This window comes from Microtus oregoni, unplaced genomic scaffold (assembly GCF_018167655.1).
Source record: "Microtus oregoni isolate MIOR12 unplaced genomic scaffold, Mior012 000000F_ref0000247, whole genome shotgun sequence".
NCBI classification, from domain to species: Eukaryota; Metazoa; Chordata; class Mammalia; order Rodentia; family Cricetidae; genus Microtus; species Microtus oregoni.
The window spans coordinates 92,511,712-92,534,644 of NW_024543059.1; the positions used below are offsets into that span (position 1 = coordinate 92,511,712).

Consider the following 22,933-nt stretch of genomic DNA (forward strand, 5'->3'; position numbering starts at 1 on the left):
TTGGGCTGGGCTGGCCAGCCAGTGAGCGCCAGGAATCTTCTGTGCGTGGGATTGTTAAACGGGCTGGAGGCGTGAACTCAGGTCCTCTGTGGCCGCCACACTACTGACTGGTTTCTCCTATTTAGCGAGACCCCTTTTTTATTCCGTACTTAGTCATGTTTTTATGGAAAAAGCAATCAGTCTGTAGTGTTAGCCCCTTTTTGTCCCTCAGATGGAGAGAATGTATAAAGAATCAAATCTAAAAATAGAGACCCCTCAGGTCTGCCCCTTAGAAAATCCAATTCAGAGCTGGGCACAGAGTGGTTCTCATGTAACCCCAGCACTCTGGAGGTAGAGGTAGGAGGGGTACCGTCAACTTTAGGTTTGGGCTTTTTGGGGCAGAGTCTTAGAACATGCTAGAATCCCTTTAACCACTGATTTAATCCTGCTGAGGGGTGGCCCCTTCAAGAACAAGGCCTGTGCCCTGGCATCTCCAGACCTGGATGTGGGAACACCGAATAGAAATATTGGCTCAAAATGCTCCCCCACGGCAAGGTGGGGTGGCTAATGGCCGAAGGCAGGTGGGCAGGAAGCTCTTCCAGGCAACACTTGGAAATGAGGAGGCTGAGGCCCTAAAGGACTGTGAGAGGGGCATATTCGGGAAGCTGCCACAGCTGACTCTCTAGAGTTCACTTGACAAAGTGACCACAGGGAACACGCGGTTCAGGAGTGCAACCACACGCCGCTGTGTCCACAAGTGTAGAAAAAGACACTGGAGAAAGTGTGTGGTGGGCTGTTGGGCTTCCAGGAGGGGAGATGGCCCTACACAACCCCGTGGGAGGCACCTTGATGAGCATAAAGAAAATGAGAAGGACGAGAAAGTTAGGAAGCTTCTGGGCAAGCAGTCCGTTTGTTTGGGAGTTGTTCCTCAGAGTATCCGCCACCTTCCAAGCGAAGTGCAGTAACTAGCTTCAAACTAGAAGCATCTAACTGATGCTTCTCTGGTTGCCAGAGTTTTGATTTTTGAAGGCAGAGAGCTAGAACTCTAATAAACTGTAGCTTACTCATCTTAGTAGGTTAGGAACCAAAGTCCAGGCTGTTTTATTTCCAACCCAAATACCGCAAATATACAGAAAATTGCCAGTACAAAGTTAAACACATCCAGATTTATTTACACAATGCTAAAGAATTTTGCGTTTTATTTTCATTTTGTGGGATTTTGTTATGGGTCTGGCTTTGCTGCATAAGTGACAGGTCTTTGAAACTTGATAATCCCACCTCACATGCAATGTTCTGTCCCAGGTGGGCAGACATCTGGAGTTTTCAGTGTACATGCATTGGTGGTCACAATCCTGTTTAAACGCTGTCCCAGGAAGGCAGCTGCCCCTCACAGCCGGGGTGGGGCCGCATGCTCAGAAAGGGAACAATGGACAAGAGGGGAAGATGACAGGCACGTGGGGACCCTGAGCATTTCTGTGCATGAGGATAAAGAGAATGCAGCCCAAACCCTCCTCCCTGGAGCCTCAGAACACCAGGAAGTGGCAGAACCGCCGGGGGACAGGAAGTCACCAGACCACAGCTGAGGGCATGCGGAGGATGAGAACTGCACTAAAAATTCGGGCCGTACCGATAAATCATTAACATGTACACTATACAGTTTATACATGTATATATGTACACACACATATATATAAAGGTACAGATTAGCTTGTGTTATTCCACATAAACAGATACAGAAGAATGTACCGCTGTGAAAAAGTGCACGCAAGTCCTTGAAGACAATTTCAAGTTAGTGCTCCAATTCTTATGTTATAATGCATGGAACCAGGAAATCAAGCTGCACCGTGGTTTCAGCGACTCCACAGCAACCCATACCTGGCAAAGCACTGGCCAACAGGACACAAAGTCTGGTACCTGCTTGCCAACTCTGGGCTTCCCTGTCAGTACATCATATGGCAAATCTTAAACTTTGGTTTTGTTCCAAAAGACATTTAAGTTCACATTACTTTCCCTCTGGTGGGAAGGTGATAAAAAAAAATTCGAGAAGCTGCATCCCATCCTTTTTAGCAATCTTTGTGCGTCCCGACTGAGAGGGCTATGCCAACACATGGGATGAGCCCCTTGCCAGTGTGCAGAGGGATGGGTTCTTCAGAGCACTGGAGGAATGAAAGGCTCTACCCATATGGTTTACTTGCAGGGCAATAAAATGAGTGACGCCAAACCAGGCCTCTCATCATGGGGCTTGGTGGAAGGGTGCTGTGCCCCTCTCTGCATCCTAGCATCCTGATGAAGGGATGGTTTGGTACAGTGTGCCCAGCCATGGCTTCTAGGCCTGACCAGCAAAGGAGTTGAAGGTGGTCCACAATACTACACTGCCAGAGAGGAAAAGCTAGGAAGCCCAAGAGCATGGGTCTGCACACCAGAGTCAGTTAAGACTGACAAAGCTCCTGGGTCCCCTGTGGAGCTGCCAGCGCTCTCTGAAGGTCTCTGCTGCTGTGACCAGTGCCCCATTCAATTCACAGCCTTGTCACATCTAGCCCTGGCCTCAGGTCTCAAGCAGAAAAGCATGCTTTGGATTTAAAACTCAGGCTACTAGGGACTTTCTGATCTGTCTGAGCTATGTAACAGCACTAAATCCTATCGCTCAAGTCTCTAGACTCGATCCTCTGCCCCCACAGGGCTGAGAGGAGTGGGATGCCCACCAGTGACAGTGCCAAGGCGGAGCAGGACAAACCAAACTAGAAATCTTTTGTTTTAAGACATAAAGAGCTTAAAAATCTTAAATCTCTGGCTGGGGTTGCATATTTGTGAATGTGACTGATTCTGAGAGCTACTGTAGGGCAGTCCCCAAGCCCACAGAGCCAGCTAGCTAGGGGGAGACTCACTTCCTGTGCTCCCACCAAGGCAGAGGGGACACTCCGGATTGCCATAGCTTTTTATTTCAGTCATGAAACAGGGGAATAAAGTTTTGTTTTCTAAAGAGAAAACAATGCTCCAGAGAAACGCCACTGACCTGTCCTGGACCCCAGCAAGTCACACCGCTCGGAAGCTCCGCTCCAGATACTGAGCACTTTCCTGCAGAACCACGACTCAGAGTCTCAAGACCAGGGTGGCTGCTGAGCTCTACGGCAAGAACAGCGAGCAGCTTACGAGAGGATGTAAGCAAAGCAAGCAGAGCGCTGATGGGTTCTACAGAAACCTCTGAGGGTTAGAGACCAGTGGCAACTCCATCAGGAAGTGAGTGGCCACCGCCACACATTACCTTATCTACCCACATCAGCCCCAGGATGTGCTGGGCTGATAGCACGTGGTGGGAGAGAGCCTTTCCCCTTTGGCAGGAGGTGAGGAAGGACAGAAACTTTGATAAGATAAATTATGAGCTCGTATATCTTTGGAATTATTATAAACTTTAGAATCATACAAAAATCATACATTCCGGCTCTAACAAAGATGGATTCTCCTCACGGAAATGGCCCTAACTTCATTTTCTAGCAGAAGCTCCCCTGACTAGTTAGTGGCAACACGCAGCGTCTCCAGGACTCTCTGTCCACTTCCTCCCTCTCTCCTGCTGCTGCTCATTCTGGGGAGGAGTTAGCCATCTGCTCAGGCATTCTGACAAAAGTTTGGCACAGTTACTTTTTACTGACTTTCTAGCTACAAAGTGAAGTAGCAGCAAAATGGCATCTACTCAAAAGTGTCCCAGTTGTAACGACAGGGAGGAACTGCGATGAGTAAAGCAGGGATAAGGGACCAGAGCCCACCACACCGCTGCTCTGCGTGCCCAGTATTCAGGCCGTACTAAAAAGGAATCGTTACAGCTTTCCAATACCAGCTGGCCACCACAAATCCACCCATCATATTCTATAACTTATTTAATGTGGAAAAATATCAGATAGAAAACGTCCTTAAAACATGAAAGTGATGTACACACATGGCACCACCTAGAAGCACACCTTCAGTGGGGTCAGCCGAAAGATTCTGCCCAGAAATCATCAGTGGAAACATGGGAAGGCTGAGAAGGATGGTCTGCTCATAGAACTTTGATTTTTAAAATGTCCATCGATCTGGAAACATCCCTAGTCCTGGTTCTATGGACAGCAGCAACGGAGGAGGAAGAAATAAGCAGCCGTGGTTGTTCAACGCTGAGCCTCTGCCGTGGGCGCTAGGAAAATGGAAGGCTGTGACCGTCAGTCCTGGGGCTGCACTGTGCACTCAACAATGCGCTCTAGGAAAGGCATGGCGGAGCCTGGGCAGGCTTCCAGGCCAAGCCTGCATCCTGTCCTTGAGAGGCCCACTGGCCACACAAAGCACAGCTTCAAAGAGCTCAGAGCAGCCAGAATTTTGTCTTTAATAGGAGTTAGGCCTAGTCGACTCTCTGTTGCTCCCTCCTCCTTGCCGCAAGTTAAAAATATGGCCCTGTAAGTTTTCCTGATTTAATGTCTTGGAAGCACATGGTTAAGTTAGTTGCCAAAGGGCAATTAACAAGGGTATTGCCTAATTAAATGGGAACAGAAAAATCACCGTGGTCTATAGTCACGGTTGGGGGTGGGGTGAGGCCTGGAAGACGTAGCAGGGCTGGGGCTCAATGTTCTCTGAGCAGGGCTGTTTACAGATGGGGAAGAGCCGGCCAGCCAGTGCCAGTCACTGCACCATTTCCTTGTTTCCTTCTCTGAGGCTGCTTCCCATGGCCAGCAGAGCCCAGGGACAGCACCAGGTAAGATGTGAGAGCTGAGCTGACAGTGGAGTTGGCAGATGCCCGGAGGTAGGCACCACCCAGAACACACAAGATGGGGTCAGCGAAACAATCCCTTTGACTCCTATTTCATTTCCCTTGACACACAAACAAACCAACAGGAACCTAAAGCCCACACGTTTACAAAAGACAGAACTTGAAACAAAAAGTTAAAAGAATTTAAAATTTCCCCCCCTCTTCTCAGAGCCAACTGTGAGATCAGCCAGGGTTCCCCACCCCCACCCTGCGTTCTTTAGTGTAGGTCCTTTGGGCTTGGATGAAGCAGCAGAAAAGAGCTGGGTCCGATGCACTGGGAAATTTATTTCCCCAAGTCTGTAGGAGGTACTGGGGCTCCACTCACGCTCGGTCCCAGCTTCTCTCAAGAGCTATTCCAGGAGGTCCTGAAAAGAAAGACACGCGTCACTGACAAACGAAGAAAGCTATTTTGAAAGCAATCGCCTACTTTCTCGGCTGGTCAGATTTTGTAGCCGGTTAGCGCTGCTTCTAGCTTATGCACAACTTGGTCCCAACTGCATCTTTAAAAACTTAAAATAGATTTATTTATTTTCATCTTACATGTATGGGTGTCTTGCCTGAATGTATGTCTGTGTACCATGAGCACACCGGGCACCTTTGGCGGTCAGAAGAAGGCACTGAACCCCTGGGGTTGAGTTAGAGACGGCCGTGAGCCACCATCTGCAGAGAACGGAACCTGCGCTGTCTGCAGGAGTAGCCAGTGCTCTTAACCTCTGAGTCATCTTTCCAGAGATTGTCTTGATCACAAGTAGAAAAATAAATTTTTTGTTTTGTTTTTTGAGACAGGTTTCTCTGCGTAGTCCTGAATGTCCTGGAACTTGCTCTGTAGACCAGGCTGGTCTAAACTCAGAGATCCACCTGCCTCTGCCTCCTGAGAGCCTGGATTAAAGATGTGCACCACCATTGCCTGACTGAAAAATAATTTTTAAGACTGAAATTTTAGGCTAATTTCTCAAGAAGAAGGCATCTTACCTCATCTGAATCATCATGGTAACCGCTTTTAGCGTGGGAGGCTGTGTCCAAAGTGTCCACCCCGTCAGCCTCGGCATGCTGCTGCAGCACAGAGTACCGGTGGACCAGGAACCTGGGGAGGACACCACCGTTAGTTTCCCGAGCTGAGTAGGGAGCATTTCTTATAGCATGGGTTTTCCTCTGATTTCCACACTCATGGCCGTGCAGCGTGCAGATATAATAAGATACGAGACTTGGGCCTGAATCTTGAGGGCTATTACTCCACCTAGCTTTCAGTCAGGAGAAAGGGATCACGTGGGCCACAGTGGCGTTTTCTGGCTTGGATTCAGGACCTCTGATCCACTTCCCCGCTTCTTACCTTCCGCCGCAGACATATTTCTTCACAATGAGCACTCCTGCTACAACTGTGACCAGCATCAGTCCCACGATGGCCAGGATAATAGGAACAGAATTCGACTTGGAATTCTTGATAAATTAAAACACAAACAGGCGCAGTTAGCCACACATAGTCTAGGGCTTCCAAGAGGCTGCCTGTCGGTTTGAGTGACCTACAGTCCAAGGCACTGAGTTCGGGCACTTCTCCACCCCCAAGATGAACCGTCTTAGTGTGACCAGGAGGCTAGCACACCAGCACAGGGAATCTGAACTCCAAATGCCTAGACGCTGTAGGGCAGGGTCCTCAGTGTCAAAGTTACCGTGGAAGCCTTGGCAACTGCCTCAAATCAGGCATGTCTAACCTTCTGACATTGCAAGGCGATGCTGCCCTCTGTAAACGTCATGCTTGAGAATTGCTCAATTACATGCCCCACCCCCACTGCATAAAGAATTCACATTTTAAATAAGTGTACAATTTTGTGCTGGGTCACCTTCACAGCTATTCTTGGCCGCACATTGCCCTGGGGTCACTGGGTGGACACACCTAGAAGATCACTATGGTCAGGCTGACTATTCCTTGCCCCTTGTTTACAACTCCTGGAGCTTAAGGGTGGGAGCCGGAGTGAGACTGAGAAGAGAGGCTGAGTGAGTCTATAACGAAGCTAGCGTCTTCGAAGACGCGTGTCACTGCTCTTCCAGGAAGGCCACTATATGACATCAAGATTTCTGTTGTTACTTAACTTCTGGCATGTTTTTACAAATAAGCCTTATATCATTGTTTCGTGTAACCTACCTGCTTCTGGGTAGGAGATATGAAGTGTGTGTTTTCAGTGTATCCAAGAGGAGGCGGAGCTGGATTCTGGGACAAGCTGTGTCCCTGTGGGCGGGAGTCCTGTGCAATCACACACACAAACACTCTGAGGACAGCCACCAGCAGTCCAGGGCAGGGGTGCAGAGAAGGAGGAACTTGGCCCCCTTACAAATACACACACCCACACACTCTTCCCTCATTGCCTTTGGGTCCCACCCTTGTCAGGGTCTCATCCCTTAGAACAGCACGGAGGAGGGGGCTGCAGTTGTCAGGTCAGATTAGGGAGATGGGTCCTCAGCTCATCTCCATCACACTGTGACGCCTGCTTCACCAGGAGGCCCTCCCTAGTGACCTCATCTCCAGGGCTCCACTTGACCCAGCAGCACCACGCTTCCTAGGACCTGCTGTGAAGCGGCCCACACCTGACTGCTCTTCAGCTTCTCACTTGACACACATGCAGGGCTCAGCTCAACAACCCTCCCTCCTGTGCAGGGCTCTGTGTGCGCAAATCTCCAGTCCATATCCCTTCATGGTATTTTCTTTTATATTTTCCCCCAGAGGCTTGTTTTTAGTTTAGTTTTTTGTTTTTAAGACAGGGTTTCTCTGTGTAGTCCTAGCCTTTCTGAAACTCACTCTAGACCAGGTTGGCCTTGAACTCAGAGATACACCTGCCTCTGCCTCCCAAGTACTGGAATTAAAGGCCTCCCCACTGCCCAGCTTTGTTTATTTGTAAGGTGTAGGGGTGTGTGTGTGTGTGTGTGTGTATAGTCATGTGTGAGTACAGTACCTACAGGATCCCTTGGAGTTGCAGGCAGTTGTGAGCTGCCTGACAAGGGTGCTGGAGGACAATCCGGGGTCCTCTGCCAGAGTCGAGGTACTGCTGACTGCCAAGCCATCTCTAGCTCCATTTGTTTTGGAGAGAGTGTCTCATGCAGCCCAGGACGACCTCAGACGAGCTATGTGAGAGTTCTCTATGTGTACCCTCCACTCACTGAACACAACTTTTTAAATATTTTTTTCTGAAGAACTCTGGGCCTCAGAAACTCCACAACCCCATGCTTTGAGACCTTCCTAACTTTACACTATACCATTTCCCCCAAGCACACACACCAGCTCTTAGCGGGGTGACCTTGTCACTGGGGTACGTGATGGGTCCTTTGCCCTGACAGCTTCCTGTGAATAAGTTCTGCAGAAGCATTGTGGACAACTCCATACTGGTGCCAAAGTGTAACTGTTTTTTCCTGGCAGAATGTGAAATCCCAGCTGTACCCGGAACCTCGATCTGTTTTAACACACCTGCTTCTTGGGGTTCAAGAAATTGCTGGTGCATTTCTTCTTCAAGTCTTTTACTTCTCGGGCTGGACTCATCCCCCCTTGGCATCTGTCTCCTGGGATTTTCCGGTACCTGAAAGACAGGAGATTGTTCACCAGGGCTGGCAGGGGCTGTTGTTTTCTGGGAGAAGGCATAGAGTCAGCAGTCAGGGCCTCTGGCTGGGGTGCGCCTGACCATTGCTTTGCAGGAGCTGTGGCCATCTATCTAGTGGGCTGTGGGGTATATGGAGCCTTGAAGAAACAAGTTTGTGAAAGTCTCTCAAAATGTCGTCAGTGATGGCGACAGTGATCAAGGTGGGCACTGGGAAGCACAGTAATAACACAAGGGTCGGTCGGTGCCAACAGTGACGCCTGTCAGCAAACTGGGCTCCAAACTCACCTCAGCAAAGAGGGTCTCTACAGAGTAGCGGAGAAGCCAAATGGCTGCTCCAACACATGATGTTTGTATTAGATGATGTGCAAGAAGCATCGCATCACACAATAAACACCACACACATATCACACACACAGAACACAGCTACCCACAGACCACACACACATACACCATACTCAAGTCTCAGACAAAAAAAGGGAGGAAAGGAAGAGTTGTTTTTTTTTTTTTTTATAAGAACATAAGAATATATTCCTGGGTTCTTGCCTCTTTCCAGAAAACAAGATTTGAAAATGGCAGAAAATTCGCATCTCTGGGAAACAGAAAACCTTACAAACCCTCAAGCTTCACTTGCTTTTGAACTGACTTTAAAAAGCACCAGTGCTGGGCAGTGGTGGGGCACGCCTTTAATCCCAGCACTCGGGAGGCAGAGGCAGGCTGTCTCTATGAGTTCGAGGCCAGCTTGGTCTACAAGAGCTAGTTCCAGGACAGGCTCCAAAGCTACAGAGAAACCCTGTATCGAAAAACCAAAAAGAGCACCAGTCTCAGGGGCCAAATAGCTGTTCCTCAGTAGCTGAGTTGTAGTGTGGTTGTGACGATCATGGCTGCCTGTGTTCATTTTTAGGGCCTTTTGTCGTTTTGTTTTTTTAAAATATTTGTTTACTTATTATGTATACAATATTCTGTCTGCATGTATGCCTGCAGGCCAGAAGAAGGCACCAGACCTCATTCCAGATGGTTGTCAGCCACCATGTGGTTGCCGGGAATTGAAATCAGGACTTTTGGAAGAGCAGGCAATGCTCTTAACCACTGAGCCATCTCTCCAGCCCCGTTCTGTTTTGTTTTAAGGCGGGGTCTCACACTAGTAGCTCTGGCTGTCCCACAGGTAGACTAGCCTGGCTTTGAACCCACAGAGATTGGCCCGCCTCTGCTTCGCAAGTGCTGGAATTAAAGGTGTGCACAGTTTTCACGCCCAGCAATTTCTATGGACTTAAAAGGCCACTTTTGTTGAAAACACAACTCAAGTGACTTTCCAAGTGACCTTCTGAATGATCTACCACAATCTGATGGGTGACCTTTGGCATTAAAGGACCCCAAACCTGCAACTTCAGACTATGGGAGCACTGCTTCTGAGCATGTCCTGTTCTGAGAGGAGCTGTTCTGAGGGGAAGCCACGCGTGTGCAGGGCACCGACTGTCTCACCTCTCTTCTCGTTTATTCACTCCCTCTCTTCTCCAGACAGGGCTTACCTAAGCAGGGCTGGCTTAGGAGCTGTGTGATGCAGACTGGTGGTGAACTTAGGCCTGAGTGCTGGGGTTCCACACAAGCACTGCCCCGTCAACTTTCATCCTGTTCTTTATCCCACAAGTATCGCTGAACCCTATCCTTAGGACTGTGGACTTAAAACGTGTTCTCAGGCCGGGCGGTGGTGGCGCACGCCTTTAATCCCAGCACTCGGGAGGCAGAGGCAGGCGGATTTCTGTGAGTTCGAAGCCAGCCTGGTCTACAAGAGCTAGTTCCAGGACAGGAACCAAAAGCTACGGAGAAACCTTGTCTCGAAAAATCAAAAAAAAAAAAAAAAAAAAAAACGTGTTCTCAGGTTTCTATAAGCTTGGCTACCTCCTCAGGAAGTCCTGTTTGGCAAATGCATTGTTTTGTTTTGGCTGAAATTCTACGAGGCAGGCAGAACAGGCATGGGTCCAGGGCTGGGGGAGGGGAGGGGCACTGCCTATGGGGTATTTTGTGTCGTTTCATCAGCACTTCTGTGTCATGCTGGCCGGCGGCACATGTCTGTCCCTTTCCACTGCACCCAGAACCCAGATCCCGAGAGAGCTTATTAACAAGAAGCACAAGAATGGGAGAGGGGTGTCCATCAGCCGAGAGGACTTCTGGGCCCCCTTCGAGCTGCACCTTCTCCTGTGGGGGCCACTGGAATATTAATTAAAATGGAAAACGCAGTTCCTCGGCTGCGCTGGGGTCAAAAGCCCCAGGAGGCCGATGGCCGCCATTTGGACATGGCAGATGACACACTATTTTATCATCACAGTAGGTCTACTAGATGGTGCTTTCATGAATGTTCTGGAATACTGCTGCTCTGGCCAGAGCAATGAGGACCTTGCCAGGGAGGGGCCATCTTACCCATTTGTCGTCAGGTGCTCCTCTTTGCCATACAGACAGAATTCTAACTCGTGCCCCTTCAGTTCCGGTTGCTCAACACACTCTGAGGCATTTTCTGGACGGAAGTAGCCAAAGTCACTGCAAGAATCAACAAGGACGCTTTTGAGGTTGCCTGCAAGCCAGCACATTGCCACTAGTCAAGAGGGGGGTTGACATTCCTGTCAAGGACGCTCCAACTGAGGTGTGAACAGTTGCTAAGGTGGTGGTATCTTGGCAGGTATGCTCCTGAATGTGGATCTTCAGTACCTCCCCAGAGGACTGTGTGAAAGACTTGGTCCCCAGTGGGGTGCTACTGAGAGGTGGCAGAGTCTTTCTAGGGGCTTAGTGGAGAGGCTGCAGGCACCTGGGGCCCTTCCTCTTTGGTCACATTTTGGTCACAGGGACCAATCTGCTCTGCCTGAATGTTTCTATCCTGAAGCCACAGGCCCAGGACAGCGGAGCCTGATCAGGGCTTTCCTTGGAGACAGCTTTTTCCTTACCTTGGGCATTTACCAAAGTTACGGAAAGAAACCAGTCCCTTAGGAAAAGCCACAGAGAAGGCTTACTGATGAGGAAAGATGGACTAGGCCCCACAAACTTGCGAACAGACAAGATCTCCGGGGTAGGAGACCTACAACAGCCCAGGCTTGGGGAAGGGCCAGACTGCTGCTTACAGTAGGGCAGGGTCCCTAACAACAAAGGGGCCTCAGCGACATAAGCAACAGATCTAGATTCAGACAATTCTTGCCTTCACCTCCACATGTCACTCATTAATTGTTGCTCTTGGGAATACGTGTTCTTATATTTTCTCTCCTGTCCCTCTTAGCTTCTTAGATAGCCCTAGGCTCCAATATATATATATATATCTCCACACCCATGCATATGGGTATGGGGACCAGGTGTCCTCTATACTCTGCCCTCTTATTTTTGGAGTTAGGGTCTCTCACTGAACGTGGAGCTCACCAACTGACTGGGGAACTCCGGATTTGCCTGTCTCTCCCCCATGCCTACCACTGAGGTCACAGACCTTCCTGGATGCACAGAGGCAAATGATGGCACCTCCTCCGCAGGGCCTTCTGGGACTCTGCTCCTCTCTTCACCTACCAGCTACTGTGTGTGAGTCTGCGGGAGACGGGAGCTTCAAGGTGGTGCAGTCTGTCTCAGACAGTAAAGGCCAAGGGGATTCCCAGGCCAGATCCTCCCCACGACCAAGTGCGCTGCAGGATCACAGCACGTCAGCGGACAGTCAAGGGCAGGAAGCTCTGTGTAAGTCAGAGGTGAGCAGAGCAAAGAGTGCTTCCTGTGGGATGGAGACGGGAGGAGCAACACAGACAGACCTGCATCTCCTTCAGGGCTGCATTCTGCTGTCACTGTAGCCCATGGAACTATAAGGGAGGCAAGGCTACATCCTCTCTCTTTGTCCATGTGCTCTGGGACCCGCTTTTACTTCCCGTCAGCATCTGTCACAAGCAGTTCCTATTTGCCCCAACTCATTTGAGTGACACTGGCCTCTTTCACATCAACACCAGAGCAAGGAAGTACTCTTCATCCCTGGTGGTCCTGAACTCTAGGGAGTCCATCGTGGTGGCCTCTAAACCTCAGTGAGACCTAGGGACCATGAACAGATTGACGTCACCTCTAGTGTCAGGATCAGTCTTGCCAGTGATTCAGAACTTAACACCTTCCGGCAGGCTGTCTGCAAAGCCCAATCTCCTCCCTGTCCCAAACCACTTTTCCTGTTGTGTTTGGCTCATAATTCTATATACTGCACCCCACCCCCGTGCCCATATCCTTCTTCCTTTTTAAAACTTAATTTTTTTTGAGACAGGGTTCTCATATATCCCAGGTTATTATTGAACTCACTATGTAGCTGAGGGAGACCTTGAGCTTTTGATCCTCCTGCCTCTACCTCCTAGATGCTGGGATTATTAGCATGACTCAACACAATTTATTTGATGCTGGGAATTGAACTCAGGGTTTCATGCATGCAGGCAAACACTATGCCAACTGAGTTACCTGCCAAGACATTTTCCTTCTCATATAATTTCTGTCCTCCCCACTGTGTCCAGTGACTGACTAGCATAATAAAATAACCCGTCTAAATGTTAGCAATGTTCGGTTCCCTTTCTTAGTGCTTCCCTTTTGTGGACACCAGGCAGGAGGCATCCAGTCTGGGGGAAAGGAAAGTCAGTAGTGTTTCCACCTCCCCACACATGGGACAGGGGTGACAGGAATCTGGGGAGTGCTGTTACCAGAGGAAGTCTTCCAAGGAACAGGGACAGAAGGAGGGCTGCTTGGCCGCCACATAGTCTCGCCCATTCTGACAGACAGATGACTTTCGTAGCCGGAGGAACTGTTCTTTATAGCCCAAAATGCAGCCATCTTTGTAATCTCCAGGGTCTGTGGAATGTGCCAGCCATGTGGTATAGTCATCCTCTTCACCTAAAGGGCAGACAGAACGTTCAGGAAGTCAGCGCAACACACAGCCCACCTATAAAAGAGAGAGGCAGCTGCCAGGAAGGAGGTGGAGACAGGTGCGGATAGCTGATTAAAAGTGACTTTTGTCTAGAACCTCCTACAACTGCACTTCCTCGTGACAGAAGAAGACTAGAGAGAAGACTAGCAGATGGCGAACCATCTTGCCTTCTGCTGGGATTAGAGGCAACCTCTGTTTTAAAGTGAGGCTGTATAGGGAGCACTAGGGTCTCCCCAAACCAAGAGGTTGCTGTCTGCAGTGATGGCCTGGGCACTCCATCCCTGGAGTTGTAAGAGACAAGCAGTCATGTTTCTCATCCTGGGGCTCTTTGTTTAGTATAAGACACTAATGAGGCAAGAGCCTGGCCTGATGTGACCATACACAGTTGGTTTCAAGCAGAAGGGAAAACAGCCTCTGCCCAGCTTTTCTCTAGAGGTCACTGACTCTCTGACACCAGATGTTGACATCTGTTTCTGCTTTAGCATTCCACATCATCTACTCCTAGGAAAATTGATGTGGGATGGCCTTCTGTATATGTGTTGCTTTTATTGGTTAATGAATAAAGCCATTTTGGCCAATGGCTTAGCAGAATAAAGCTAGGCAGAAAATCTGAGCAGAGATGGAATAAGAGAGTAGGCGGAGTTGAGGGAGACACCATGCAGCCACCGAAGGAGAAAGATGCCAGAACATTACTGGAAGGCCACAGCCTTGTGGTGATACACAGATTAATAGAAATGGGTTAATTTAAGATGTAAGAGCTAACTAGAAATATACCTGAGCCATTGGCCAAACAGTGTTATAATTTGAAGTTTATAAATTATAATTTATAACAGTGTGATTATTTGGGTCTGGGTAGTTGGGAAACAAAAGTGTGGTCTCTGTTTACAGAAAATCGTCACAGTTTAGAACCTAAAGGGTGGTGCCTGGGTTTTACTTTCGGGGCTTGAAGCCAGCCTGCTAGGGAGCAGGTACCTAACAAATATCTCACTGATCTTAATCTTGAGAGCTCATAGAGAACTCCCTGCTGAGGGACAGACACGCAAGGCAGCTCCTTCCAGCCTTGAAGTCTGAAGACAAGGGCCTCAGATTTCAAACCACACTAAATGTCTTATAGAAGGGTGAGGCCAGGCTGACAGCCCTGTGTCACAGGAGCTGAAGGATTAACTGACCACTTGTCTCTAAAATGAGTCAGACTTTAAGCCCTTGATTATACAATGCCAACATGGAAACAGGGCTTTCCTTTAGCCTCCATTTTCTCACTGACACGATGAGCGGGTTTCCCTGTGACACTGTGGGGCACCATGCGCTGACACTTTCTTCTGACGCCCTTGGTACCTGCCCAGTGTTCACTCTAGAGCCTCAGCTAGGGCCCGCATTCAAACTAAACCCCCAGCGAGACTCCCTCCCTTCAGTGTTCTGAGTGGCAGGAACAAGGAGCGGTCCTCGCGAACACTTCCCTTCAAAGTTGGCTTTCCACAGTCCCACCGCACCTGCCTACAGAGGGGCGACTCCCTCCCCCCCATGTCACAAAATAATCTCCGACAAACGCATACAGGTATACTATTCTTACCAGCCAGAAGACTGGCTATTAAAGTACTAAAGATCCCTCCTGCAGTGCAAAGCTACACTGTCCTATACGGCAGCCCTCGCCCACGCGGCTGGGATGAACTGAGACTTGCTAGGGTTTGTTGACTTAAAAGGAAAGAAAGTAAATTATCCCAGCAATCTTTCACACCACTCACATGCTGAAATGATGTTCTGGACATTTATAGACAATTCTATCACCTTCTATTTTATAAGGCAGATGACAGAGTAACTTAAATTACACAGGCGCCCCTTGTATTCTTTGCACAGTGCTAGCCCCAGGACTCTCTGCTATTCCACTGCTGGACTGCCCACACAGAGCATCTCCCGTCGCCTTCCGTGTGCATTTGACTGTCCTGGTTGAAAGAGGTTCCTCTGAATGGGTTCTTTGGGAAAAGGAGTTTACAAATCGCGACTGGGAAACCCTGAAGGAGATACTCACAATTCCGCTCAAGGATGTCTTTGAAGTCGACCGTGTAGGAGACCCACTGGCGGGTGATGAAGGACTCTGTGAACCCCCAGATGCTGATGTTCATGGACCGGGCTCCAGGCTCCGAGGCCAGGCCAGTGAAGTAGATGGGCTCCTGTGTGAATGCGTAGCTCTGCCAGCACTGGCCCTCATCCGTGGAGAACCTGCAGCCGGAGGCAGAGAAGCATCATGACAGAGGACCAGCGTGGATTGGGAGGTCAGGGACGCATCTAGCTGTTGGCCCCCAGTCGGAGGAAACCCTTGTCTGACAATACCGCTAGCTGGCAGGGTCTGAGAAAGGATTCATTCATAGAACGCATGGGAGAAAATAGCTCTCTCCAAGGAAGAGAAAGGAGTAACCGAGGGAAGAACGAGTTTCTAAAGTAACAGATTCCAAATCAATGGGAATTTAGATAGACTTGAAATACCTCACATTTTTTGTATCACTTGTACTTAAGTCATTTCTAACTCAGAGTGCTTGGAAAATCTATATGGGGGGGGGGCAAAAGAAGATAGATTTTTGTCATTTAGTTGTGGTGTGTGAATGCCACAGAGCTTGGGTAAGAGGACCACTAGCCGGAATGTGTAGTGTGTGTGTAGTGTGTGTGTGTAGTATGTGTGTAGTATGTGTGTAGTGGTAGGGTCTGTTCTTTCCTTCCCCTATGTGGGGGTTTAGGTATTGAAAACTCTGATCATCAAACTTGGCAGCAAACACCATTACTTGATGACCCAAGGGGGGGAAATCATTTTCAGTGATAAAATACACAGCTAGGAGGAGGAAAACGCAGTGTCACCTGATCTGGGATGCTCTGAACATACCCCCCACCCCCCCAGAGCCTTCGCTATAGTTCTGCAGAGTCTACCAAGATAAATCAGGGCCCAGGAGCTGCCCCATCACTGCCCTCTACACAGACACGTGTGGGAGCCGAGAGCATGCATACTTAATCACATTGATAGGACGGTTGCTGTGCTCAATGGCCACGATGATGCCTCCAGAGTCCAGGATGGTGTAATAGTGGGGCCCTTCCAGCATCTTCGCCCAGGAGTAACCTCCATCATCTGAGATGTACACGTCTGGGACCATCACCGAGATGGCGTCCCCCACACTGCCTGCAGAGACAGTGACATTAGCAGACATTAAACACGAACCAAAGAGGACTTACTGATAAGAGAACACTTCCGAATGAATTTACTACTCTATTTTCACCAGATCTGTTATACTGGAAACAAGGCCATCACAACTTGGGTGTTGCTACTGCCAGTGAGAGTCTATTAGAAACCAAAGCATTGTTATAATGCGGGAAATTCCATCCAGTCATCATGTCCTCATTACCTGCAGCAGCTGTCCGTGTGATACAGCCTAGTGTTGTCTCACTAAATCTTTTTTTTTTTTTTTTTGATTTTCGAGACAGGGTTTCTCTGTGGTTTTGGAACCTGTCCTGGAACTAGCTCCTGTAGACCAGGCTGGTCTCGAACTCACAGAGATCCGCCTGCTTCTGCCTCCCAAGTGCTGGGATTAAAGGCGTGCGCCACCACCGCCCGGCCTGACTAAATCTTAAGTGGAGGGACTGTCCGGGTCAGACTGGCCCAGAACCACGTCTGTGATTGTCTTGACTAATGATTGACGTGGAAGGGCGCAGCCCACTGTGGGCAGCACCAGTCCTTTAACAGGTAGTTCTGGGTTGTATAAGAAAGTTGTATGAGGAAGCATAAGGAAGAAGGCTAAGCATGAGCCTGTGATTCGGAGCCCGGGAATAAGCCCAAAACAGGTTGCTCCATGGTCCCTGCCCTGACTTCCTTCAACAATGAACTATGACCTGGAAGTATAAGATGAAATAAATCCTTTCCTTCTCAAGTTGTATTTGACCAGGGTGGTTTATCAAAGCAACAGAAAGGAAACTGGAACAGAGAACAGAAGCCACTTGCAGTGACTGTTTTTGCAGTGTGGGGTGGGAGAGGTGTCTCAAAGGCGGTGCTGTCTCCCTGTGCTTGGCAGCTTCTATCCACAATGGCGCAAGGGAGGGCTCCTTACCATGAGCGATGACGATGCCCACAGCGTTGGGCTCCGAGAGCGGAGCCATCGGGACATTCAGCTTCTGGGAGATGCTGTAAGAAGCATGAATATGAAGGCTGCACTGTGGAAAGAAACCAAAGCGCAGATTAAAACCAAAGGCATAATGTCCTTACTCATTCCACAGAGACTCCCGGTAAGAGTGTGAGTGTAACTCAGACCTCAGTGTGATGATGTTTAAAACAAACACACACCTGTGGTGAAGCTCATTTCATAAACTGTGCTCTCTCATTTTAGAGTATATACGTAAGTGCATTCTCACTTAACCAGTCTCCAGAACCTTCTCATCTTGTAAAACTGAAACCATTACTTTAAAGCAACAAGTCTCCACTTCTGTCTCCCTGTAGCCTGAGAAACCACCATTCATTCTACTGTCTGCCTCTCTAGATCTGACTCCGCTAGGCTCCCGCATATAAATGACATCACACAGAGTTTGTCTTTCTGTAACGGGCTCATTTCACTCAGCACAGTGTCTTTGGGGTTGACCTCTATTACAGCATTTGTCAGAATTCCCTTCCTTCCTAGGCTGAATAATACTCCATTGTGTGTGAGTGGAGGTGGAGGAGTGTATACTATATTTTATTAACCCATTCTACTATTGATGGAGATATTTCCATTTCTTTGGCTGTTGCAAATAATGTTGTCATAAACACAGGCGGCAAGACTCTGCTCTCATTTTTTCCCAGCTGGGCACTGAATCAAAAGCTTTACACATATTATTAGGTAAGGGCTCTACAACTGAGATACATGCATAGTCCTTACTTTTAAATTTTTACTCTGATATTAGGTATACTAATTTGCCTGAGCTGGCTGGCAATTCTCCTGCCTCAACTCCCCTGGTGGCTGGGATGACATACATGTGAGACTATTCCTAAGCTTAGTTCTTTTTTTAAAATATGGATATAGAAGCATAACTGATATACAGGCTAATGTTTCACTGAGCACAGATACAAAAATCCTCAACAAATGCTAGCAACTAAATTCAAGAGCATTGTTGCCATTTGCCACGATCAAGTAGGAGTCATCTTTGGGATGGCAGGATGGCTCAGTGGTATGCAATTCCATTTATACAATATACCACATTAGCAGAATGAAGAACAAGAAAGAAATATGCAATCATCCTCATAGATGCAAAAAGTTTTGATAATTCAATGTTCTTTATGTATAAAAAATCTTTTTACTTATTTATTTATTATTATGTATACAACATTCTGCCTCCATGTATGCCTGCACGCCAGAGGAGGGCGCCAGATCTCATTACAGATGGTTGTCAGCCACCATGTGGTTGCTGGGAATCGAACTCAGGACCTCTGGAAGAGCAGCCAGTGCTCTTAACCATTGAGCCATCTCTCCAGCCCTGTATAAAAATTCTTAATAAATTAGGCTGAGATTATATCTCCAGATAATAAAGGTCACAGCAAACATTATATTCAAACATTAACAACTGAGTTCATTTCCCATATGATCAGAAACAAGACAAAGATGCCCTTGCTCTCCTTCTGTTTAGCACTGTGCTGGAACTTCTGGCCAGAATTTGATGACAATAATGTTTTTCCAAAACCTAGAAAAAAGGATTTGAAATGTTTGTCCCGTACAGAATGGATGATGTGTGAGTAGAGAGATGTTAACCTTGATTTGAAAATTATACAATGTTTATTCGTATTAAAATGCCACATGAGCCGGGCGGTGGTGGTGCACGCCTTTAATCCCAGCACTCGGGAGGCAGAGGCAGGCGGATCTCTGTGAGTTCGAGACCAGCCTGGTCTACAAGAGCTAGTTCCAGGACAGGCTCCAAAACCACAGAGAAACCCTGTCTCGAAAAACCAAAAAAAAAAAAAAAATAAAATGCCACATGGTTCCCATAAGTATGTAACTTTCTTATGTTTTATGTATCTGTGATAGTTTGAAAGAAAATGGGCCCCAAAGGGAGTGGCACTGTGGGGGCTTGGCCTTGCTGGAGGAAGTGTGTCATTGTAGGGGTGGGCTTTGAGGTCTCATGCATGCTCAAGCCACGCCCAGTTAGACAGACCAATTCCTGTTGCCAGTTAACTCAAGATAACACTTGAATACTTCTCCAGCACCACGTCTGCCTGCTAGCCATCCTGCCACCATGGTGATAATGGACTGAACCATCTCAATTACTTTTCCTTTATAAGCATTGCCATGGCCATGGTGCCTCTTCATCACAACAGAACCGTAACTAAGACATTATCCAAGAACTAATGATCTGAAACCTGTTATAGGAGACTGTTGGCCAACTTGTTGTAAGGAGGTCGCTTGTTTGTTCCCAGCTGCTCAGCCCGGAAATAATCACACCGAAACCTTATTATTTGCAATACTGCTTGGCCAATCACTATAGCATATTCCTAGCAAGCTCTTACATATTAAATTAACCCATTTATATCATTTTATATTTTACCACGAGGCTCGTGGACTACAGGCAAGGTCCCAGCTGGCAGCTTGTGTCTTTCTTCTCTGGCGGCTACATGGCATCTCCCTGACTCCACCTTCTTTCTCCCAGCATTCAGTTTAGTTTTCCAGGCCTAGCTCTATTCTGCTTCTTTATAACCAATAAAAACAATACCTATACAGAAGGGCTTCCTACACTAGAAAACAACTTTTTTTTTAATATTTATTTATTATGTATACAATATTCTGTCTGTGTCTATGCCTACAGGCCAGAAGAGGGCACCAGACCCCATTACAGGTGGTTGTGAGCCACCATGTGGTTGCTGGGAATTGAACTCAGGACCTTTGGTAGAGCAGGCAATGCTCTTAACCTCTGAGCCATCTCTCCAGCCCCTAGAAAACAACTTTTAAAAAGGAATTGTTTGCTGGGCGATGGTGGCACACGCCTTTAATCCCAGCACTCGGGAGGTAGAAGCAGGTGGATCTCTGAGTTCGAGACCAGCCTGGTCTACAGAGCTAGTTCCAGGACAGGCTCCAAAGCCACAGAGAAACCCTGTCTCGAAGAACCAAAAAAACAAACAAACAAAAAAAAAAGGAATTGTTTGGGGGTTGGAGAGATGGCTTAGTGGCTAAAAGAACTGAAGTTCTTCCAGATGACCCGGATTCAGTTCCAGCACCCACATGGCAGCTCACAGCTGTCTGTGACTCCAGTTCCAGGGGACGGAAACCCATAGCAAAATACTAATGCGCATAAAACAAAATTGAAAAAAAAGTACAAAAAAAGAGAATTGTTCAGCTAAGGATGAGTCCAGTCAAGGCAGTGAATGATCTGTGTGGAGAGAAATACAAAACAAAGAAGCTGTGAGAGACGCTGATGATGCAAACCCAGGCAAGGAGATCTGTGTGCACGGATTGGAGGGATCAATACCGTTGCAGTGTCTGTACTCCCCAAAGTGAGCTACAGACTTTACCTCTAAAATCCTGTTGGCATGGGTTGGGGGGCTGGCGCTGCAAAATTGGGAGTTTGAGTTTAGCCTGGGCTACAGAGCAAGACCCTGTCTCAAAAAACAAGCTGGACAGTGGTGTTGCATGCCTTTAACCCCAGCAAGTGGGAGGCAGAGGCAGGTAGATCTATGTGAGTTAGAGGCCAGCCTGGTCTACAGAGAGAGTTCCAGGACAGCCAGAACTCCACAGAGAAGCTCTGTCTTGAAAACAAAAACAAAACCCAAAAAACAAAACAAAATAAAAAACCCAACAACAGCAACCACCACAACAACCAAAACAGACAAAACCCCAAAACAAAACAAAACCAAAATGGGGGAGGAAGACAACAATTCTGGCATCATTTTTCCAGGAAACAGTGAGAAAATCCTAGAATTTATGTCTTTAAAGACTGTGAAACACCAAAGCAATCTTAAGATCAAAAAATAAAGGAAAAGAAGGCCACACTACCTGGCTTTACAGTCATCCAAACAGCATGATGCTGCCATAAACACTAACATACAGGCCATGGAACAGAACATCCTAGACATAAATCCATACATCTATAGTCAATGAATATTTGACAAAGGAATCAAGAACACTTGAGAAAAGGGCAACTTCAATAAATGTTGCTAGGGAAACCTTATATCCATGTGCAAAAAAAAAGGATGTGAATTCTGATTTCATACCTTCTACAAAAGTTCATGCCAAACCAGTGGTTCTCAACCTATGGGTCATTACCCCAATGGGTGTTGCATATCAGATATTTACAAATTATAGTTAGGAAGTACCAATGAGATAATTTTGAGGTTGGGGGTCACCATGACATGAACTGTATTAAAGGGCTGCAGCATTAGAAAGTTGTTCTACACAGACTTGAATGTAAGACTACAAATTAAAATACTAGCAGAAAACACAGGAAAAATCTTCGTGACACAGTCTAGGCAATAACTTTGGAAATGATCCTAAGGACACACACAACAAAAAGCAAAACTGTACAAACGGAATCACATTAAACTAAAGTGCTTCTGCAATGCCCAGGGAATGCCCAAAGAGTGAAATGACCACCTACAGAACAGACGGTATCTGCAAACTGCACACGGCACAAGGGGCTGGACAGCAAGAAACAAGTGTCTAACTTCAAAGGCAGTAAAGAGCCCAGGGTATTAGAAGGTTCAGCATTACTCACTACTGGGGAAATGCACACACAACCACAGGCATCATCACCTCCAACTCGTTAGAATGGTGACATCATTTGTATTAACAAAAAGGTAACAGTAACAAGTACTGGGTAAAGTCACGGGGCAAGGGGAGCCCTTGTACTCTGTTGGGGAAGCGAATTAAAGCCACCAACAACACACAACAGTATGGTGTTCCTCTCAAAATTTATACAACTGCCAGGAAGTCTACTTCTTAATATATCTACAGGCTACATCCACTGTGGCTCAACTCAAGAAAGAGAGCCAGCCCACGTATTTTTAACAACAGAAAGATTTACTTTATATGCTTTCCTTTGCCTATGTTTTGCCTGCATGTATGTGTGTGTGAGGGTATCGGATCCCCTGGAGCTGGAGTTACAGATGGTTGTGAACTGCTGTATGTGGGTGCTGGGAACTGGACCTGGGCCCTTTGGAAGAGCAGGCAGTGCCTTTAACCATCATCTGCTGAACCACCTCTAGCCCCCCCCTCCCCTCCCCCCGTCTAAACTGCTGAACCATTTCTCCAGGCCCCAGACTATTGAAAGGAAAAAGAAGATGTGGTCTATGCCCGATGGGATGTTAGTTCTTCTCAACAAAGGAGATCGGATGGAAGTCAGCAGAGCTGGACTCTGCTGGCTCCCGAAAGAACCTGCTGTTTGCCACCACATGGATGAACCGGGGAAACTGTATGCTAAATAAAATAAGCCAGGCACGAAAGACAAATAAATACCATTCAATGTTACTTAAATGTGGAATCTCATAAAACACTAAACTCATAAAAGCAGGGAGTAGAGAGGCGGCTGCAAGGGATCAGGTGCAAGGGGGAGGGGCAGTGTTGGCCAAAAGGTTCTGAGGTTTCAGTTACATTGGACAAGTAAGTTCTGGGGAGCTAGTGAGCATCATATAAACTGTGTAATCTGTTGAGACTAGATCTAAATGCCCTTATCTTACACAATAAAAAGATAACCAAGTTAATGAAT

The 22,933-nt window shown here is 47.6% G+C and overlaps 1 protein-coding gene across 4 annotated transcripts in view; it reads right to left on the reverse strand.

Moving 5' to 3' along the window:
* Positions 1-1,125: 1,125 nt before the first annotated feature.
* The window catches only part of Sort1 (sortilin 1), an 83,055-nt gene continuing 61,247 nt past the window's right edge, over positions 1,126-22,933 (reverse strand). For 2 of the 4 annotated variants that reach the window (XM_041675582.1, XM_041674855.1), the window contains exons 12-21: positions 17,326-17,428; positions 16,235-16,403; positions 15,267-15,457; positions 13,017-13,206; positions 10,747-10,863; positions 8,202-8,310; positions 6,888-6,986; positions 6,078-6,184; positions 5,720-5,831; positions 1,126-5,112 (exon numbers count right to left, since the gene is read on the reverse strand). In XM_041675582.1, coding sequence (XP_041531516.1) covers positions 5,098-5,112; positions 5,720-5,831; positions 6,078-6,184; positions 6,888-6,986; positions 8,202-8,310; positions 10,747-10,863; positions 13,017-13,206; positions 15,267-15,457; positions 16,235-16,403; positions 17,326-17,428 — 1,212 coding nt within the window. In that variant the 3' untranslated portion in view covers positions 1,126-5,097. The remainder of the gene's footprint in view (positions 5,113-5,719; positions 5,832-6,077; positions 6,185-6,887; positions 6,987-8,201; positions 8,311-10,746; positions 10,864-13,016; positions 13,207-15,266; positions 15,458-16,234; positions 16,404-17,325; positions 17,429-22,933) is intronic. The other 2 variants (XM_041677194.1, XM_041676377.1) reach the window with 1 other exon arrangement.